The sequence below is a fragment of the Toxorhynchites rutilus genome, chromosome 3, assembly GCF_029784135.1.
Source record: "Toxorhynchites rutilus septentrionalis strain SRP chromosome 3, ASM2978413v1, whole genome shotgun sequence".
Taxonomy (NCBI): Eukaryota; Metazoa; Arthropoda; class Insecta; order Diptera; family Culicidae; genus Toxorhynchites; species Toxorhynchites rutilus.
In genome coordinates, this window is record NC_073746.1 from 153,270,958 (window position 1) to 153,288,117 (window position 17,160).

General features: G+C 37.4%; 1 protein-coding gene across 1 annotated transcript; it reads left to right on the plus strand.

Moving 5' to 3' along the window:
• LOC129773580 (uncharacterized) lies at positions 1–957 on the plus strand. The gene has a single exon (XM_055777208.1). The coding sequence runs from the start codon at positions 1–3 to the stop codon at positions 955–957; it is 957 nt and encodes a 318-aa protein (XP_055633183.1).
• Positions 958–17,160: the final 16,203 nt, after the last annotated feature.

Here is a 17,160-nt window from a genome sequence, read left to right on the forward strand (position 1 = left end):
ATGGTGAGGAACTATCGGAAGGATAATAATGCTCGGAAATATACTGTAGTTTCCACTGCAGATTCAATGCAGTGCCTTGAAAAAGTCAAATCTGGAGAAATGTCCCACGCAGAAGCCGCTAGGCAACTCCAATGCAGCCGACAAACAATATACAACAAGCTATGCGAATCGCACCAGAAACAGCCCGGACATCAGAAAGTTTTTACTGAGGCGGAAGAATTATCGTTTTCAGACCATCTCAGCTGCTTGTCCGATTGGGGCTTCCCCGTTGGAACCGATGATCTGCGAGAAATAGTTCGAATTTATTTGACGAAGCAGGAAAGAAAAGTGCCAACTTTTGTAAATAACAAACCTTCACGGGACTGGGTGGCACGATTCCTACGCGATCACCTGCAACTAAGCAAACGTTTTGCACAAAATATAAAGTTAAAACGCGCAGCAATAACACGAGAAACAATCGCAGAGTACATGGCCAACTTAAAGGAATCTCTGGAAGGTGTTCCGGCTTCCAATATTTTTAATTACGACGAGAATTTGTCAGATGATCCGGGTAAGAAGCTTGCTATCTGTAAGCATGGCTTAAAGTATTTTCAAAACGTGAGGAACTTCAGTAAATCTGCTGCTTCCGTCATGTTTTGCGAAAGTGCAACTGGAGAACTGTTGCCACCATACGTGGTGTTCAAGGCAGAACATTTATGGGATTCTTGGCCACTTAATGGCCCTCGAGGAACACGCTACAATCGAAGTGCTTCTGGCTGGTTCGACGAAAGAATTTTCGAGGACTGGTTCAAGACACTTTTTCTTCCAGCTATAAGGCATTTGAAAGGACCAATTGCGCTGATCGGAGACAACCTCTCATCTCATTTGAATCCAACAGTTATTGAAATTTGCCGTCAAAAATATATTAAATTTATCTGCTTGCCAGTTAATGCAACTCATCTGACACAACCGACGTAGCATTTTTCTCTCCAATGAAGCGTGAATGGCGGAAAATTTTAGGACGGTGGCGTGCCTCTTGTGAGGGTTCTAAGAACGCAACTATTACCAAAGGTCGCCTCGGAAGCCTTTTCAGTGAACTTTTGAAGGCACTAGCACCACACACTAGACGTATTCTAATATCGGGCTTCCGGAAATGCGGTATCGTACCATGGAATCCCCACGAACTCATTAACCAGCTGCCAACTGATAGCTTAAAGCCCGAGTTGATTGGAGACTCATTTAAACAATTTCTAAAGGAACATCGTAACGACGTGATCGTCTGTCCACTTGGGCCTCAACCGAAGAAAAAACTAAAGGTTTCTCCTGGTGTTTCTCTTGCTGAAATTCCAAAACGTGATTCGAAACCTATATCTAAGACACCCGGTAAAAAGCCCAAAATCACCTCGTTGTAAAATACATTGATGTAATAAATTTATTTTGAAAAATTCGTTCAAATGCACATATGTATAGCCATCCATAACTCCTTGTTCCAAAAAATGTTGATTCAGCATTATCCTATGTAATTGATGTAATTGATGATGATTTTTTAATTTTCAAATGACTATGTCAAAAGTAGCCCCAAACGTGTGCAACGGAGCTATTTTTGATCGCTCTATGAACAAAAGTTTTATTTCTCAATTAATGTAAAAAAAAGCCCCGCACGACGGTACCAATGATTTGGTAGCTTTGTTCAGTAACTCATTTTCTGGATGATGTATCGATGTTCGCAAGGACATTTATAGCATGCCTAATAACTGTTTAAGTTCGTTGGTTTGAGTTCGTGGTGTCATATATTGTATATAAACCGTCCATTAATGGTGTAACTACTTTTTTGCATCAGAAATCAAGTTTTCGTTTCACTTTATATACGCGTATGAATAAGATTGTGTACGCGGGTAAGAGATTCGAGAGAAAACAGAAGCAGAAACAGAAGTATGGATTGAAGTCAGTTGAATGGAAAGGCAGATTTGCATTCATTAATCACGTCAGTCAGAATAAATATTGACTAGAACAATTCATCAGTCATCTTCGCTTTCAACGCTCGTCGTTCATTTCTAGTCAATTCACCTTCTGTTGACGGCGAATGCCGAAGTAGTGCAATTCGAAGCGAAGCTACTGAGAGTAGAGTCGATCTTCATTTTTCACCTTCGAAGATTTCGGGCCCTGCTGCAGACATTTCATGACCGATTGTTTTGGACGGTTTGAGCTAGTGTGAACACTTACCCGATTGAATCGGCATACTTTTGGCTGTAACTTTTCAACGAACTCAAATATCGAACAATCCTTTTAGGACAACATTTCTGAGGGCATGAGCTTCCCTAAAATGCCAAAAACAAATACCCTTAATGTATATAATCACCTGTATATCGCACGTGGAATATCGGAATATCTCAAAGGATATCGGAAAATCGAATAGATGTACGGAAATTGTTGTAGATTCGATCTAGATATGCTAATGGCGTGAGCGTGAGCAGTAAGCTTTCGATTTTGTTACATAATATTGGCGATAGGTCCCGTCTATCATAATGCTGGATTGCATTTGGTTCAATTTAGACAAAATTATTTTTGGAGACTATGAAATTCAAAATAATAAAATATTTTTGTTTATTGCGAGCATCAACAGTTAGTGCTCTCTAGGTGATTGAAATTGTTTTTGAAATTGGTTTACTTGTCCGAATGCTTCCATGGTTTCAAAGGATTTTCCCATAGCTTTGTTCATTGAATTAAAAATACTCATGTATAAATTGTCTTGGTTACGTGCCAGTTCAAATTTGCATCCTCTACATTTGTACACACATGTATTATTTATGAAAGGCAAAGGTGAGATTTTCCCTAAACGCAAAACAACAGACATATGTTTTCTGCCTGTAACGTACGTATCATACTAAAGACTAGCAAACGCGGTTATCCCATCTCCTCTTGTTGGGCGAAGAAGAAAACTTCATCTTCTCAGGGTCACATCCGCGCGAGAAAGTCAAGCATGTGTTGTTACTTCTGGAAAGCGACATTTATCACTGTGCAAATGCAGAGGGTGGTAGTCGGCAAAAGCTTAGACAATGTTATACATAATACATTATAGTTGCTAGAAACGAGGAGTTCTTTCTGTATTACTTGTATAATATTTGGGGCTGTGTTTATCTTGAGTCCACATTTTCATTGCTCGGATGGTTGAAAGCAAATTATTTAATCGCGTTTAAAAATGCTCCGAACGAGTTACTCTATATTTCATCATATGGCTTAGCCGATAAGTCGGATCAGCTCCTGCTATCCTAATTGTGTAGTTCCTGAACACATGTGCACTCACACGAGTCAAGCGGTGCGCTAGGATCAGCGAAAAACATAATCCTCCAACCAACAAAATCATACAGACAAAATCATGCCCCATCTGTTGGCTACGATGGTTTGTTTTATTAATATTCCAGTTTTACACATTGTCACATAGAACGGACAATGTGTATATTAAACACATTCACAGCTTCAATGGAGTGATAATCTGAAATAATGAGCTCTGGGCAAGTGGCTGGTTTTTATGGAGATGTGAAGGCTCTCATCAGCATCATCCGGATTTTGTGTGTCCTCTGTTCGCTAAACGCTTCCCCTGTTGTATTGATGATCGGGTAATGGCCGGAGTTATTCGTAATTGTAGATATGCATTTTTCAGATGGAAAATATATTTTACCCGGTAGAGTTGTGGTTTCAGATGAATGATTGACTCATTATAGTGATTTTTTTTTGTTACAGTTAGATATATCTATTTGGAGGAACTATGGTGGTATTTCAGGTTTTTTTTTTCAATATAATGGCTGTCGACTGAACTAATGAGCTCTATAAAACACAAATAAATTAACTACCTGATAAGTTTCCGTGATTTCAGGAATCTAGATATGCATCTAAAAATTAAATTTAAATATGTGCAATATTATGCGAAATTGATATTCTTAAAATCTAAAGTTCTAGTCTGAATATAGAATCTCATTATTAAATTTGAAATCTAAAAATTTAAATATGAAATCGGGGATCTGAATCAGAAATCTTTTAGTATTTCCACTTCAAAATTAAGTATTTGAATATCGAATCTATATCTGGAATCTGGAATTTGAGAATTCGAGAATAATTGAATCTTGAATTTATATGGATTTTTATCTGGAACCTGAAACTACAGGATTTGCCAACAAATTTTGCAAATTTTTGTTCTGTTTAATTCAAACGTGGGTTTCTACTGTTTTGTTCATTTTTTATCTAGGTTATGAATGTCTTGTGTCTATTGTATATTCTTGGTCAAAAACTCATATATTCTCAATCTCTTTAACGTCTTCAGATGGGGGCCTCCGTAGCCACATTGGTTGCGCGTTCGCTTAGTAAGCGATCGATCGTGAGTTCGAAACTCAGGGCCCTCATTGACCATCTTTGTGTTGTTACAGAATAACTACGTCCACGCAACAATCATCAGCGATGAAGATCGATCCACGGTCGAAATATGATCGATTCATCCATACAACTGCTCTGCTCTGCAAGAAGACACATCGGGCTGCTGTTCTATAAATAACTCAACAATGATCAATCAACTGTCTCCGCTGTCCGGTCTAACTGGATAATGGAAGAACAGATAGAAAACTCTTACGCCTAAATGGCTGCTACTGTGTAAATGTGTGTACCATATGGAATGGTATAGAAGGGAATACTCTAACGCCGAAAAATGGCAACTGTGTAATGTGCTAATTATAGATATGATAAATATGTGACATGTACACGATTAAAATTCGGCTCTGTTACAGATAAAATGCCAATGAGCCTGAAATAAATAAATGGGACAACGTCTTCAGTTGTCTTACAATCGAGAACAATATATACATTGGACCACATGAATAATCGTGTATTTCGTTTTGTCAGCATTTTTAATAAATCGCAAATAAAATAGACGGACAAAAACTATCAACTCAGTTTATTTAGGGCCTCTCGCATTAAAATTATTCAATGTTTTTAATAGCGATGAAACGGATATCCGGATATAAACGGTATTCGGCCTATCCGGCCAATATTTGCTATTCGGCCTATCCGGCCAATATTTGCTATTCGGCCGGATACCGGATATTAGAAAATATAAATATTTTCTCATTAACACAAGATAAAGGGTGTGTCACATCGCAACGCTGTAGAAATTCGCCCAGTAGACCGATCCTTTTGAAAATTTTAGACAATAAAATAAAAACTATTAAACAACTTTTGGCATTTTCTTTTTATTCATACTTCGAGCCCAAGCCCGTATGCTCGCACCTTCCTCTTTACCCCGTCCATAAAGTTCTGTACAACGTCAGGTTGTAGTTTTTTTTGAACAGAAATCCATTTTCTCTTGAAGTCCGCCTCCGATTTGACAACTTTTGGGTTCTTCCGGAGGGCCTGCTTCATAATCGCCCAATATTTCTCTATTGGGCGAAGCTCCGGCGCTTTGGGCGGGTTCATTTCCTTTGGCACGAACGTGACCTCGTTGGCTTAGTACCACTCCAACACGTCCTTTGAATAGTGGCACGAAGCGAGATCCGGCCAGAAGATGGTCTGGCCCTCGTGCTGCTTCAATAGTGGTAGTAAGCGCTTCTGTAGGCACTCCTTAAGGTAAACCTGCCCGTTTACCGTGCCGGTCATCACGAAGGGGGCGCTCCGCTTTCCGCAAGAGCAGATCGCTTGCCACACCATGTACTTTTTGGCAAACTCGTGATTGCGATCGATTCGAAATATTTTTCACATAACCGTTAGCACTGGAATATTTTTCCTGAAACCATCGCTGATGTGAAATCTCGTCTTAGTCGAAATGCTTTCAATGCAGTAAAATGATAAATTACCTCCAATAGAGGTTATAACTTATAATTCTTGTTATTTGATCAAATGATATCAGAAGTCAAACGGATTGCTCCATAAAGCCATAAAGCACGTTTGTTGTGATCTCATCATTGTGATAGAAAATCTTTATTAGAAAAATATCTGTTCAAGATTCATTGTAGAAAACATGATACTCTATTAAAGGATATTCATTGGAGTTCCAATGGATGTATGGGAAAAAGCTGACCCTCGAATTTTCAAAGCGAACTTGATTAAAAATGTTGATTCACACGAAAAACTGCTCTATGCAAAATATCAGCTCAATCGGACTTCATTTAATAGTGTCGCACAGCGGTCAAAGTTTGAATTTTTTGAAAACCGAAAAATCGGGGTTTTCGAAAAAAAATTGATGCCAAATGTCTTCAAATTGGATGAAACGTCGAGATTTACTGTCATCTCGATCGTCGAGATTTACTGTCGACTCGAGGGATATACGCGGAACTGTTCTGGGAAAGTTAAAAATAGATCACTAACAATCTCATGCGATGGGACAGAATACGCTGTCAATTACATAGAAGATTAATTGATTGACGTAGCTATGATACTCATATTTATTTTTGTTAAATTTCATCTCGGAAAGTCTCACCCTGGTAGAGCGCCCATTAACTCTCAAGCTTTTCAACGAATATCTGCGTTCTATGCGAAATAATCCCGTGAAATTATAGTTTTCTTGTGAAAAATGAAAAAGATTACACTGAACTTGAAGCTTGTTTAAAGCCATATTCTATAGCGCACTATAATTTCTATAATCCAATTTTCATAATGCATTGCATTACTCTAGATATTCATGCAAATTAGGAGCGAAATAATAAAGCAAACATGAAGGTATTTCGCTTATCGCATTATGTGACTTCATTACAGTGAGCATATGAAAATACCTTCCGCTCAGTGGGCATAATAAACACACAGCCACTCGTGCGCAAGAATCGACCTGTGTGGTCCGCCTGGCCACAGGAGATGCATAAATTAGTATGCCGTAATTAATTTACCTAATCCCATCGTCCCACCTTTCGTCACTTCCTATTTGTTTTCCTTCATGCAACTAATTGCAATCCTTCACACAATGTGTCAGCGGCAGAAGGTGCATCTCAAGCCCGCGATGGATATGGATATAGACTGCTCTTATCAGTCTGGTGTGCAGCGTGCGGGATCAAAAGTTGCAAGCCAATCAATATTCGCTGTCAGCCGGAGTTATAGCGTCATGCGAAAATCATCTCATTTAGCCGAGTGACCACCCAATGGTAGCATTAAATGCAATATTTTTTTGAGCACTCCACATCACGTCGTATTCAACCCTCTACAGCATAACCTCCCCTTTAGGCGGGCTTCACGGATTTTTTTTGACGTAGAACTACGTCTTTCAGGAAGGGTGCCAGATCAGGAAACAGGTCACGTTTTTATGAAATAAAGTTAACGTTAATAACTATTTTAACTGTGAACGAGTTCACATGATTTGCATACCAATCGAATCGGGATTTCTCTAAGATTTGTTTGATATGCTATATATTACAATTCACTAATCTCTAAACGGTTTAAATTCATGAAAACTGGAAGAACTTCCTTTTTTCCCATACATTTGTTCTGCCGTATTGTGTAAATTAATAATTAGACTAATATTTCTCATTTACTAGAAAGTCATCTTGAATCAAAAAGTGTTCATTCCGCCTGAAAATCAATAATTATCTCTTACGCACCTCTAAACTCGTTGAAGGCATTGAGCTTCTTTTACGAGTTTAGGAGGAGCGTCAAAGATAATGATTGAATTTCAGGATAAACCTGCAGCGGCCGTACGTTTTTTATTCTCTGGGTTAGGATCGATTAATCGACGTAAACTATTCGTTCACTTCGATTATTGGTTGCGCAGTATTCATTCGATTAATAATCGATTTCTGTAGGAAGTATTCGATTAATCGATTAATCGAACGATTATCGGGGATCCCTATGTTTCCCTAACGCGGACTTCAAAATTAATGTGCCTGAGGGAATCCGCTTTGCAAATGCATGCAAGTCGGAGGTATTTTTTGGTGTTGAGTATTTTTGTACTCGCTTGTCGTTGTGCAGACCAGAATATGCTTCCCTAAAATATATTTTTAACTGAGAACCTGGGAAAATCGTCATTTCAAATACTAGAGGTGAATGAACTTTCACGGTTCGTAAACATGAGATGTGCAATAATTTCAGAAGGAAATGTGAAATACAATGATCGTTTGACAATTTTTCCGTTCACATATTTTGGTAGTCCTAGGCACCATATCAAACGTAAAAGGACGTTCATCAAATTTATTTGTAGTGAAGAATATAATTTATTACAAAAATTTCGATGCATTCTAAAATAATATTCGAAGTGGTAAACAAGTGGGTTGCATAATATAATTGCGTAGTTCTACGTCGAAAATATGCGGTCGTGTCCTAGATACAACCCGTTACATTTTTTTCATCATAATATAGAGTTGTCTACACAAACAATTTTCGTATGAGACTTTTTCACAACCTGCAAACAAAAATGTTTTTCATTTAAATAGAATATTCTTTCACGCTCCCATAAACTAGTAAACGAAGCTCAATGCCGCCAGCGCGGATATGTCAATGTGTTGTTTTTAAAAAAACATTCAACTGATCCGTGGACACAACAAGAACAAGATTGTCATACGAATTTTATTTTGTTTTTATTAACATGGAAAGTGGTGAGGCGAATGCTAGATTGTGACTGCAAATCAACAGACTGCATCGGGCGAATGATTTAGTACAAAACGCAAGCAATGACAGATGATGAGAAGCAACGCACAACGTGGTATTCTGTTTCCACCTTAAGATACGACGCGAGACAAAATAGAACACTTATTGTTCTTACCAGTGGCGTCGAGTGAAGCTTCACACCCGAGGCGGAAGATGTCCATCATTCTCAAGAACTAAGCAGAACTCAATGACCCAGACGATGGAGACAATGAATACGTCAACATTAGGGTGCCAATGAAAATGGATATCTCGAATTTCAAAAAGTTACCCCATAAAAAATGTGCAAGGAAGAGTGGCGCAAAGCGGTCAAAGCTTGATTTTTTTGAAAAATTAAAATTGCATGACATGTCGAGATTCACTGTTATCTCGAAAAGTCCCAGAGTGTTGATTTTTGACAAACATTTTTTTTTCGAGATGACAGTAGATCTCGACGTTTCATGCAGTTTAAAGAAATTTGCCACTATTTTTTTTCTGAAACCCCGATTTCCTTTACTCCCCTTGGGTGATTTGTCGATTCAAAAAAAACTGAAACTTTGACCGCTTTGCACCACTCTCCTTAATTCCGATTAAACTGAAATTTTGCATAGGGTGTTTTCTCGAGGTGGTAAACATTTTGTATAGGGTAACTTTTTGAAATTTTAAGATCGATTTTTCCCATACATTCATTGGCCCCTAGTCAACCCCCTTTATTCTGTAAGTTTGTGCATGCAGGGTGATGCTTCTTATTGTGAGGCTTTCCAGTTATCAAAATTGCTCCCAAGCAAGAACATCGAAGTTTGAAACAATATACCGACTTTTCGAACCCAGGACGCGATTGCTGTTTTCATCACATTGTCTGATTGTAATGATTACCCTCAAGGTCTCTCTTGAGTAGGCACAAGGATGAGAGAATACACAGCACGCAAATATGTGTAGTCGTGTTGCAAGATTTATTGGCGCCAGGTTGTCTCTAACACGACGAACTCGAGGTCGGAGGTGTTTCAGAGTCATTTTGAAACAACTTCGACGGATTTGCGACGATTATCGCTTGAGGCAATGATTGGAGGTCCACTGCGTGTTTTGTCAACAGTTAAGGCTTGTTTTGGTTGGCAATAACGAAATTTTATCGCTCATCGATTCACAGTATCGCAAAATATCAACGGTATCATCACAATTAACAGTCTGTAATCAACGATTAATCTCACTAGGATTCACTTTCTCAGCAGTTAAAATTTCGATAACAGTGCGTCGTTAATTCATGTTGACATAGCACCAGAAAACGACGCTATACTTTTACCACTCAAAACAAACTGAATGACAACGCCTTCAAACTGCGCAGGCGTGTAGTTGAGAAATAACACTTCCACATGCCACTAGGCGCTGTTTGTCTTCTACAAGGATGTGTGCATTACTGATCTGCCTACGGTAAGACGCAAATATACTTACGCGTCTCCATTGATCCAATATATCGGGACTGTCATTATGGAGGCGTGTGGTTATTTTTTAAAGGAAACAATGCTTAGAGACTGTCCACATACCACGTGGACTGAAAAAGCACGATTTTAGACACCCCGCTCCCCCTCCATGGACAAGTTAGGACATTGACTATACCCCTCCCCTGTTTTCCACGTGGAAATTCTTACATACATTTAATTTGAAAAAAGGACATGATTGCATTGTGCCTATATTCAATTTTAACACTAGAACTACCAACCGATCAAAATGACCGGTTATATAATTAGTTCGCAAGATTTTGTATTGAAATATCTTTTTATATTTTTAATGATGTTATGACCCTTTTCTAAATTCATGTATTGATCAATATTTTAAATTATTTTGGTTTCTCATTTCCAATTTTTCTGATATACATATGTGGTATACCCATTTATACCGACCGGTCGTGATTTTTAATATTTCTAGTTCCAAGATTGCTTAGAAACAACGTCAATCTGCCACTACGGTGCAAAATTTGGGAAAATTGGTATTGAGGGAAAAAAACAATATTCTAAATATATATTTTTATCTAGTTATAAAACTTAACCCAAAAATGTCGAGGTGTCCGAATATATCTAGAGTATTAGAGGACGTAACAGATTCAAGAGAAAACTTTGCTCATATCGATCAAGATGTTTATGAAATTAAATTTTGAAATTTGACCAGTTTCAGAAATATAGATGATCAATAATAAGAAATCAATAAGATCAATAAGATCAATAAGAAAAAATGGTTGTTTACTCAGAGAGCAATAGTAAAGAGAATTAATTTACGTAGACCAAGAAGAATGTTGATGCTGTCGTCATCTACGGATGAAAATGACCGCCAATCCAGGAAGGATATGAATAAACAGCACTTTCAAAGCAATAATTGGAGGGGTAGAGTGTGTGTATATGTGAAAATACGTAAATATATGTGTGAATATCTTCAATCCTTATAATCGTCATACCCACAAACGCATGAAAACGGAAGTTACGAATCGTTCATTTGGAGGGTACGCATAGCGTTTTGTAATTTTGGTGCAGATTGCGATGAAGTGTTGCTCTAATTTACTCCAAACTTTGATCGATCGGCTAGAAAAACGGCTGAACGTATCCATATGAAATGTTCACAGGAATTTAGGGGACACACTATGCTAAAAATTTACCTGCTAACATTCAAATTTACTGCAACATTTGCAAAGTTACAGAAGATTTTTTCTGAAATAGTTTAAAAAACGTAATTTTGACACTTTTTTGAATTTGATGCAAAAAATTCAAATTATTTTTTTTCGTAAAAGCAACAAATTAACTTTATACAAAATTTATTGGAATTTTCAAAATTACCCCTCCGTTTGCGATGCGATAATTATTTATTGATATATTTATCATCAAAGATTATTGGGTAACTTTTCATTCAAACAAAAATATCTTTGCACGTAAAAGTCATACATGAATGTTATAGGAATCAAATGAAAGCTGTTTAATAAGGTTAATTAGATTTGTTATTGAGTTGGTTAGCAAAAAATTGTGTTAGCCTACAAAAAGTTTTTAAAAAACAGAAATAAATCGATTTTTTATTACTTCCTGATATTTTTGTGCACTACATCTGCATACACCCAGATAAAAATATGTTCATAATATATTCCAAAACAAGAGCTTCAGAATGATATGCATCCCATTTTCATACGTTGATTTTTCAAGAAGTCACAGCATTTCAAAAATCACTTCGCACTTTGCACTACGTTTCTCTAGCTTTTTGTCCAGTGTATGTCTAAATAAAAATACAAATTGAAATACTATATTTTGTGCAAATAGATGTATTTATCATGTACTAACATTTATATTTTGACAACTAAACATCACACCGGTCAAAATGACCGGTTTGGTAGAAATAGGTATATAACAACTGCCGGTAGTTCTAATGTTAAATTAGTCTTATTATTTTTTATGTTTAAAGCGCATTGAAAATATGTTTTATTAACAAATTTCCTGCGACCATTCTGCATTGAGTATCTAAATGACTTAGATAATTACAAAATTACACTATATAACTCTCGACTCAGGCAGCGCATCTTTCGATGCAACGCAAACTGCTTCACTTTTGGGGGATGCAACATTGAAATGGTTTTTTTTCTGATTGTAATCTTAAATAAAATAACCTTTTATGAAAAAAAAATATGCAAATAGGCTTTATTAGTAGAAATTCGAAACATTTCTTCGGTGACTTTAAAAGACTGTACAACAGTAAAACTGCACAATCAAGCAAAAAAAAATTCTTGTGATCGTAGAATCACAGCTGAATCAAATGACACATGAAGTGATATTTGGAGAAACTTATTTGGAACTAGAATCAGTCGCCTGCAGAAAACCTCCGAGAAACGAGTGTCTATCGAAAAGATTTTTTAAAATATAGTTGCGATCTTTTTACTAGCGCGAAATATTTCATAGAACTAACATGAACTTTGTGAAACAGTTAGGCAAGCTATTTACGAACAAGAGCTTTTGTCTGACGCATATTGCTGAACTTACTAGCACCTATTTCGCGATGTTCATTGAGCTTTCCCACTAGATTTGAATAAAAAAATAATAGGAAAGGATTATCAGCTTATTCGGACCTAGATTCAAGACACAGAGGCTCGAGCTCAGGTTCGAATGCTTCCTTGTATTTCTTTTTTTTTTTTTCTTATAACCATATTTCACTTCTCCGCAGAGCATTCAGGTAACCGGAAATCATATCTGAGGGTTGGTTGATCTTTCTGGGTGAATATGTTCTTAATTTCCACATAATCATTTGCTTTTTTGGCGAAACTAACTACCCATTAACTGTACACGAATATTCATTATAGTTTACTTCATCACGAGGCCAGCATTTCAGGGCAAAAATCACAAAGCCTAAATGGGAGAACACTTCACCTAATCCGGCTATACAATCGCAATGAACAATTTGCAATGTTTCTGTGAAACTTTTGAATAACCTATCAGCTTCCATTGATATGGATCATAGCCATAACAGAAATTTCTATTTTTCTCCGTGTATTTGTTATTAATACAGAGGCGATCTGGCGTAGTGGTAACATCCATGCCACTCACGCTAAAGGTCACGAGTTCAATTCTCACTCCCGACATTCTTCCAAAAATGGAAGTAAAAGTGACGAACCAGCCAAATATGTTGAAAGTCACTATAATACAGATATTAAAAAAAAAATATTAATATAGCGTAGCGCGTAATTTCTGTAACTATTTCGCTAAAATAATTATTTCAACAAAGCTCAATCTTGTCCATCCATATAAATCCTATGCAGCGATCTCTTTTGTCTGCCCAGATCACTAATACATATGCACGCTGCAAGTGCCCTATTAAAGCTAATCGAGGTACTTTAAAAAAAATTGTCGAAATCATTCTAATGAAGAAACAACTAATGGCATACTTCTTAACTTTTACTGCAAAATACAAGTCCAGATATTGTTGCGTTCAGTGTTACCCCCATTTAATGGCCCACCAATGCATTCGCACTGCACTTGCATCAAGAAATCCTAGCTAGCATTCGCTGTCACCAACACATACACAGAAGGAGCAAAATGTGCTAGTTTCCCCCTCTTGTGGAAGAATAAATTCTTTCTAGTTCGATCACCGCACAACGAAGGTTTAGTTTTATTTTATTCCCGCTTTTTCCCGAACAGTGCAAGCACGTTTGTACTTGTTCAAATTTGGTTTGGTTTGGTGAAAAATTGTCTCGCTTGGATTCCCTCCCAGTTACAACAAATATTGAAGCGAACATTAGAACAGAGATAACAATATTTTGAATGTCTAAAACGCTCTAATTTGAAGAAAAATATTTTCGATACGGTTAATTCCATGAAACGCAGAATTATCATGTTCAATTTCTAGTATATATCAGGAAGCCTTATCGCTTGTGATTTCGACCATGCCATTGATCGTATTAATAGGAGACTCTAAATTCGGAGGAGACTCCGGGAACGAAAGTACTGCCCATCAGAATCTGCTTCTTTCAATACACAAGTGCAGAACTTTGGTTTTGAGCAGGTATTATACAGATTAGAATAGCACTCGTTTCATTAACTTCTTCTCAAATTATTTGGAAAATCCTCCAAATATTCCGGTAATTTTATGAAGTTATAAACATCCCACATGTACTCTGCAGATAAAAATGTATTGGCAGTACGTCATGTTAAATTTACTATCACGTAGACCTGGACCTAGAACACTGAGCTCAGTTAATGCTCAAATATGGCCTAGAAGTTGAAAACAACGATCTTCCACTACCAATGGAAGCTTGATCGCTTACCGTTTATGTGAGTTTAATTCAGAATACATATTTCAGTGAAGAAGTTCGATAGTATAAAAAAATATTCGACATAACCATTTTATGGATAAATATGGAATACTTAAATTGGGCGGAAGAATGTACTTTTTAAAAATATTTGTTCAACGTGTCCACGTGGACATTATCTATACCCCTAACGTCATCACCATGGACAAACATGGACATTTTCAAACCCCCTCCCCCTTCAAATTGTCCACGTTGTATGTGGACAGCTCCATAGCAACAAAATCGGTAAGGAGCGGAGAAATTATCGGTTAATTTGAATATTAAAAATGGATTTCTATGTAAAATCACATTGTGAATATGAGTAAATAGCCGTTATGATGCTTCTACGTGTTGTTTTGATGTTCTTTCTTCGATGCACTATTTGTCCGTTTTATCGTTCAACACGCTCACTGATTCAGTTCCATGCAACGAAAACTAGTCCTCGCAATAATTTTATACGCAATGATTTTATCGTCACTGTTTTGGAAAAAATATGAAAATGAAAAACATTTATAACGTAACGTATAAGACCGATTCCTTCAGGTAATGCAGCAAATTTTGGATCTAGTTTTAGCAGAAAATTTATAACGTTATCTGAACGAACACTATTTATAGTATGATTTCTTTGAAACGAATTTGGTTTTTCTGCATCAAACTTTGAGAAGGGCGTGTTTGAAAAACTGCATAACTAAATTTAGAATATTTTAAGTTTCTAGTGAGTGGGTCTCCGTAGATCGTTTTTATGGCTTGCACTGGTAAAGGGGAGCTGTCTAGGGTATGGTGGGATGAGCATTATTGGGCATTGCCAGTCCCCAAGAAAAGCCACAAAAACCCGGAAACAGCTCCTCTAAGCGAATTGACGCCGCTATAAGCGTCTTTGCCCAGTCCTGGTGGTATCCGGGACGTAAAGTGGGGTTGGTCGCAGGCCTTGCAAGCCGCACCACTAAAACACCAAGCAACGAACGATACACAAGAAATTGTGACTCAGGCCATGTTGTAAAGACGTTAAGCCAAAATAAACAAAAAAAATAAAAGGGGAGTGAGTAGACCTAGGTTTCATTCATTTCCTACAGGAATCATCAGTTGGAGAATATGTTATAGTTAGATTGGTTTGTTGTCAGTTAAATACTTTTGTGACGTGACAATCCCCGACTTTTCACTGTTTCAGACTGCTAAACATTAATTTTTAATTTTATATATTACAGCTACATTTCAAAATATACAAATGAACTTTTTTCTATGATTTGTCAACAACAGATGAACGTTTGCTGATAATAAAATTACAAAAAATGTGGAAAACCCATACGATATGGGTATTGGGTTAGTTATGGGCCAGAGGAAGTCGAATGTTTTATTCCGATGCCATTTTGGAATCGGAAATGGTGGCTTCTGGTTCGTTGAAAATGGGCTAAAAACCAAAAATGGCATTAAATTCTACAATACGATCTGAAATGATAGTGTTAGCATATATCCATGGGTGCGAGAAGAAGAATGAAAAAAAATATATTATAAAGCCTGTTCACGTTAAATTTCGGACACTTTTCTTTCAGTTTAGTTTATGAAATATTTCACTAATCAATAAAATATTTCACTTACATGGCAGCTGAAACCCTCCTCTTTATTTCGATGTAAACATGTTGTTACATTCTTCTTCAGTTTGGTAAAATGGTGTCGAATTTATTTTGCGCGAACGGCAGCCAAACCCAACACTGTTGGTACGCGATCTCGCTAAAAAGCTAAAACTGACGAAGAGTACCATGTTTAGTGTGTGCAAATCGTTTGACCAGCGCTTAACTGTGGATCGGAAGGTTGGAAGCGGAACAAATCGAAAAGTATACTCCCGACAGATGGACCGAAAGGTGGTTGCCATTCTTGAGAAACATCCCAATCTTTCAGTTAGAAATGTGGGTCGAAAGGCAGGAAAATCAAAATCATATGTCCAAAAAGGACTGAAGGCGTACAAAGTGAAAAAGGTGCCCAATCGTGATGATAAGCAAAATTTCACTGCAAAAAGCCGTGCTAAGGTGCTCTACACCCAGTTTTCGCAAAAATGTTCATGCACCATAATGGACTATGAAACTTACGTTCTCGAAGACTTCAAACGGCTTCCGGGTCTCGCTTTTTATACTGCAATGCGAAGGAATGCCGTAGTCGAGTGTTTCCGGACCAAGGAGCAGTCTAAATTCCCCAAAAAGTACTTGGTTTGGCAGGCCATATGCAGTTGTGGCCAAAAATCCAAATCTTTCGTCTCTACCGCCACTACCAACAAAGATGTCTACGAGAAGGAATGTCTCCAGAAGCGGTCGCTACCATTCATAAGAAGCCACGACTCTCCAGCGTTGTTTTGGCCAGATTTGGCCTCTTGCAAAATTTCGGGGTTCTCACCTAACAACAATCTGGCGTAACAATTATTCTATCCGTTCGCTCTCTGTTTTTTGTTTGTTGTTGTGATAATAGTCTCACTTACAATAAAGATAATTATAATGCATCTTCTTCTTCTTCAAAGGCACTAACGTTCCTAGAGGAACTTCGCCGTCTCAACGTAGTATTACTTGCGTCATTTTTATTAGTACTTAGTTGAGATTTCTATGCCAAATAACACGCCTTGAATGCATTCTGAGTGGCAAGCTCTAGAATACGCGTGATCACAGTGCAAGTCGGAGGAAATTTCTTTGACGAAAAATTCCCCCGACCAGAACGGGAATCGAACCCGAACACCCGGCATGCTAGTTATGACGCTAACCACTCGGCCACGGGAGCACAAAATTATAATGCATGCCCTTGAC

Coding starts and splice junctions, on each gene's coding strand:
- LOC129773580 (XM_055777208.1), top strand. CDS start 1: ATGGTGAGGAACTATCGGAAGGATAATAATGCTCGGAAATATACTGTA.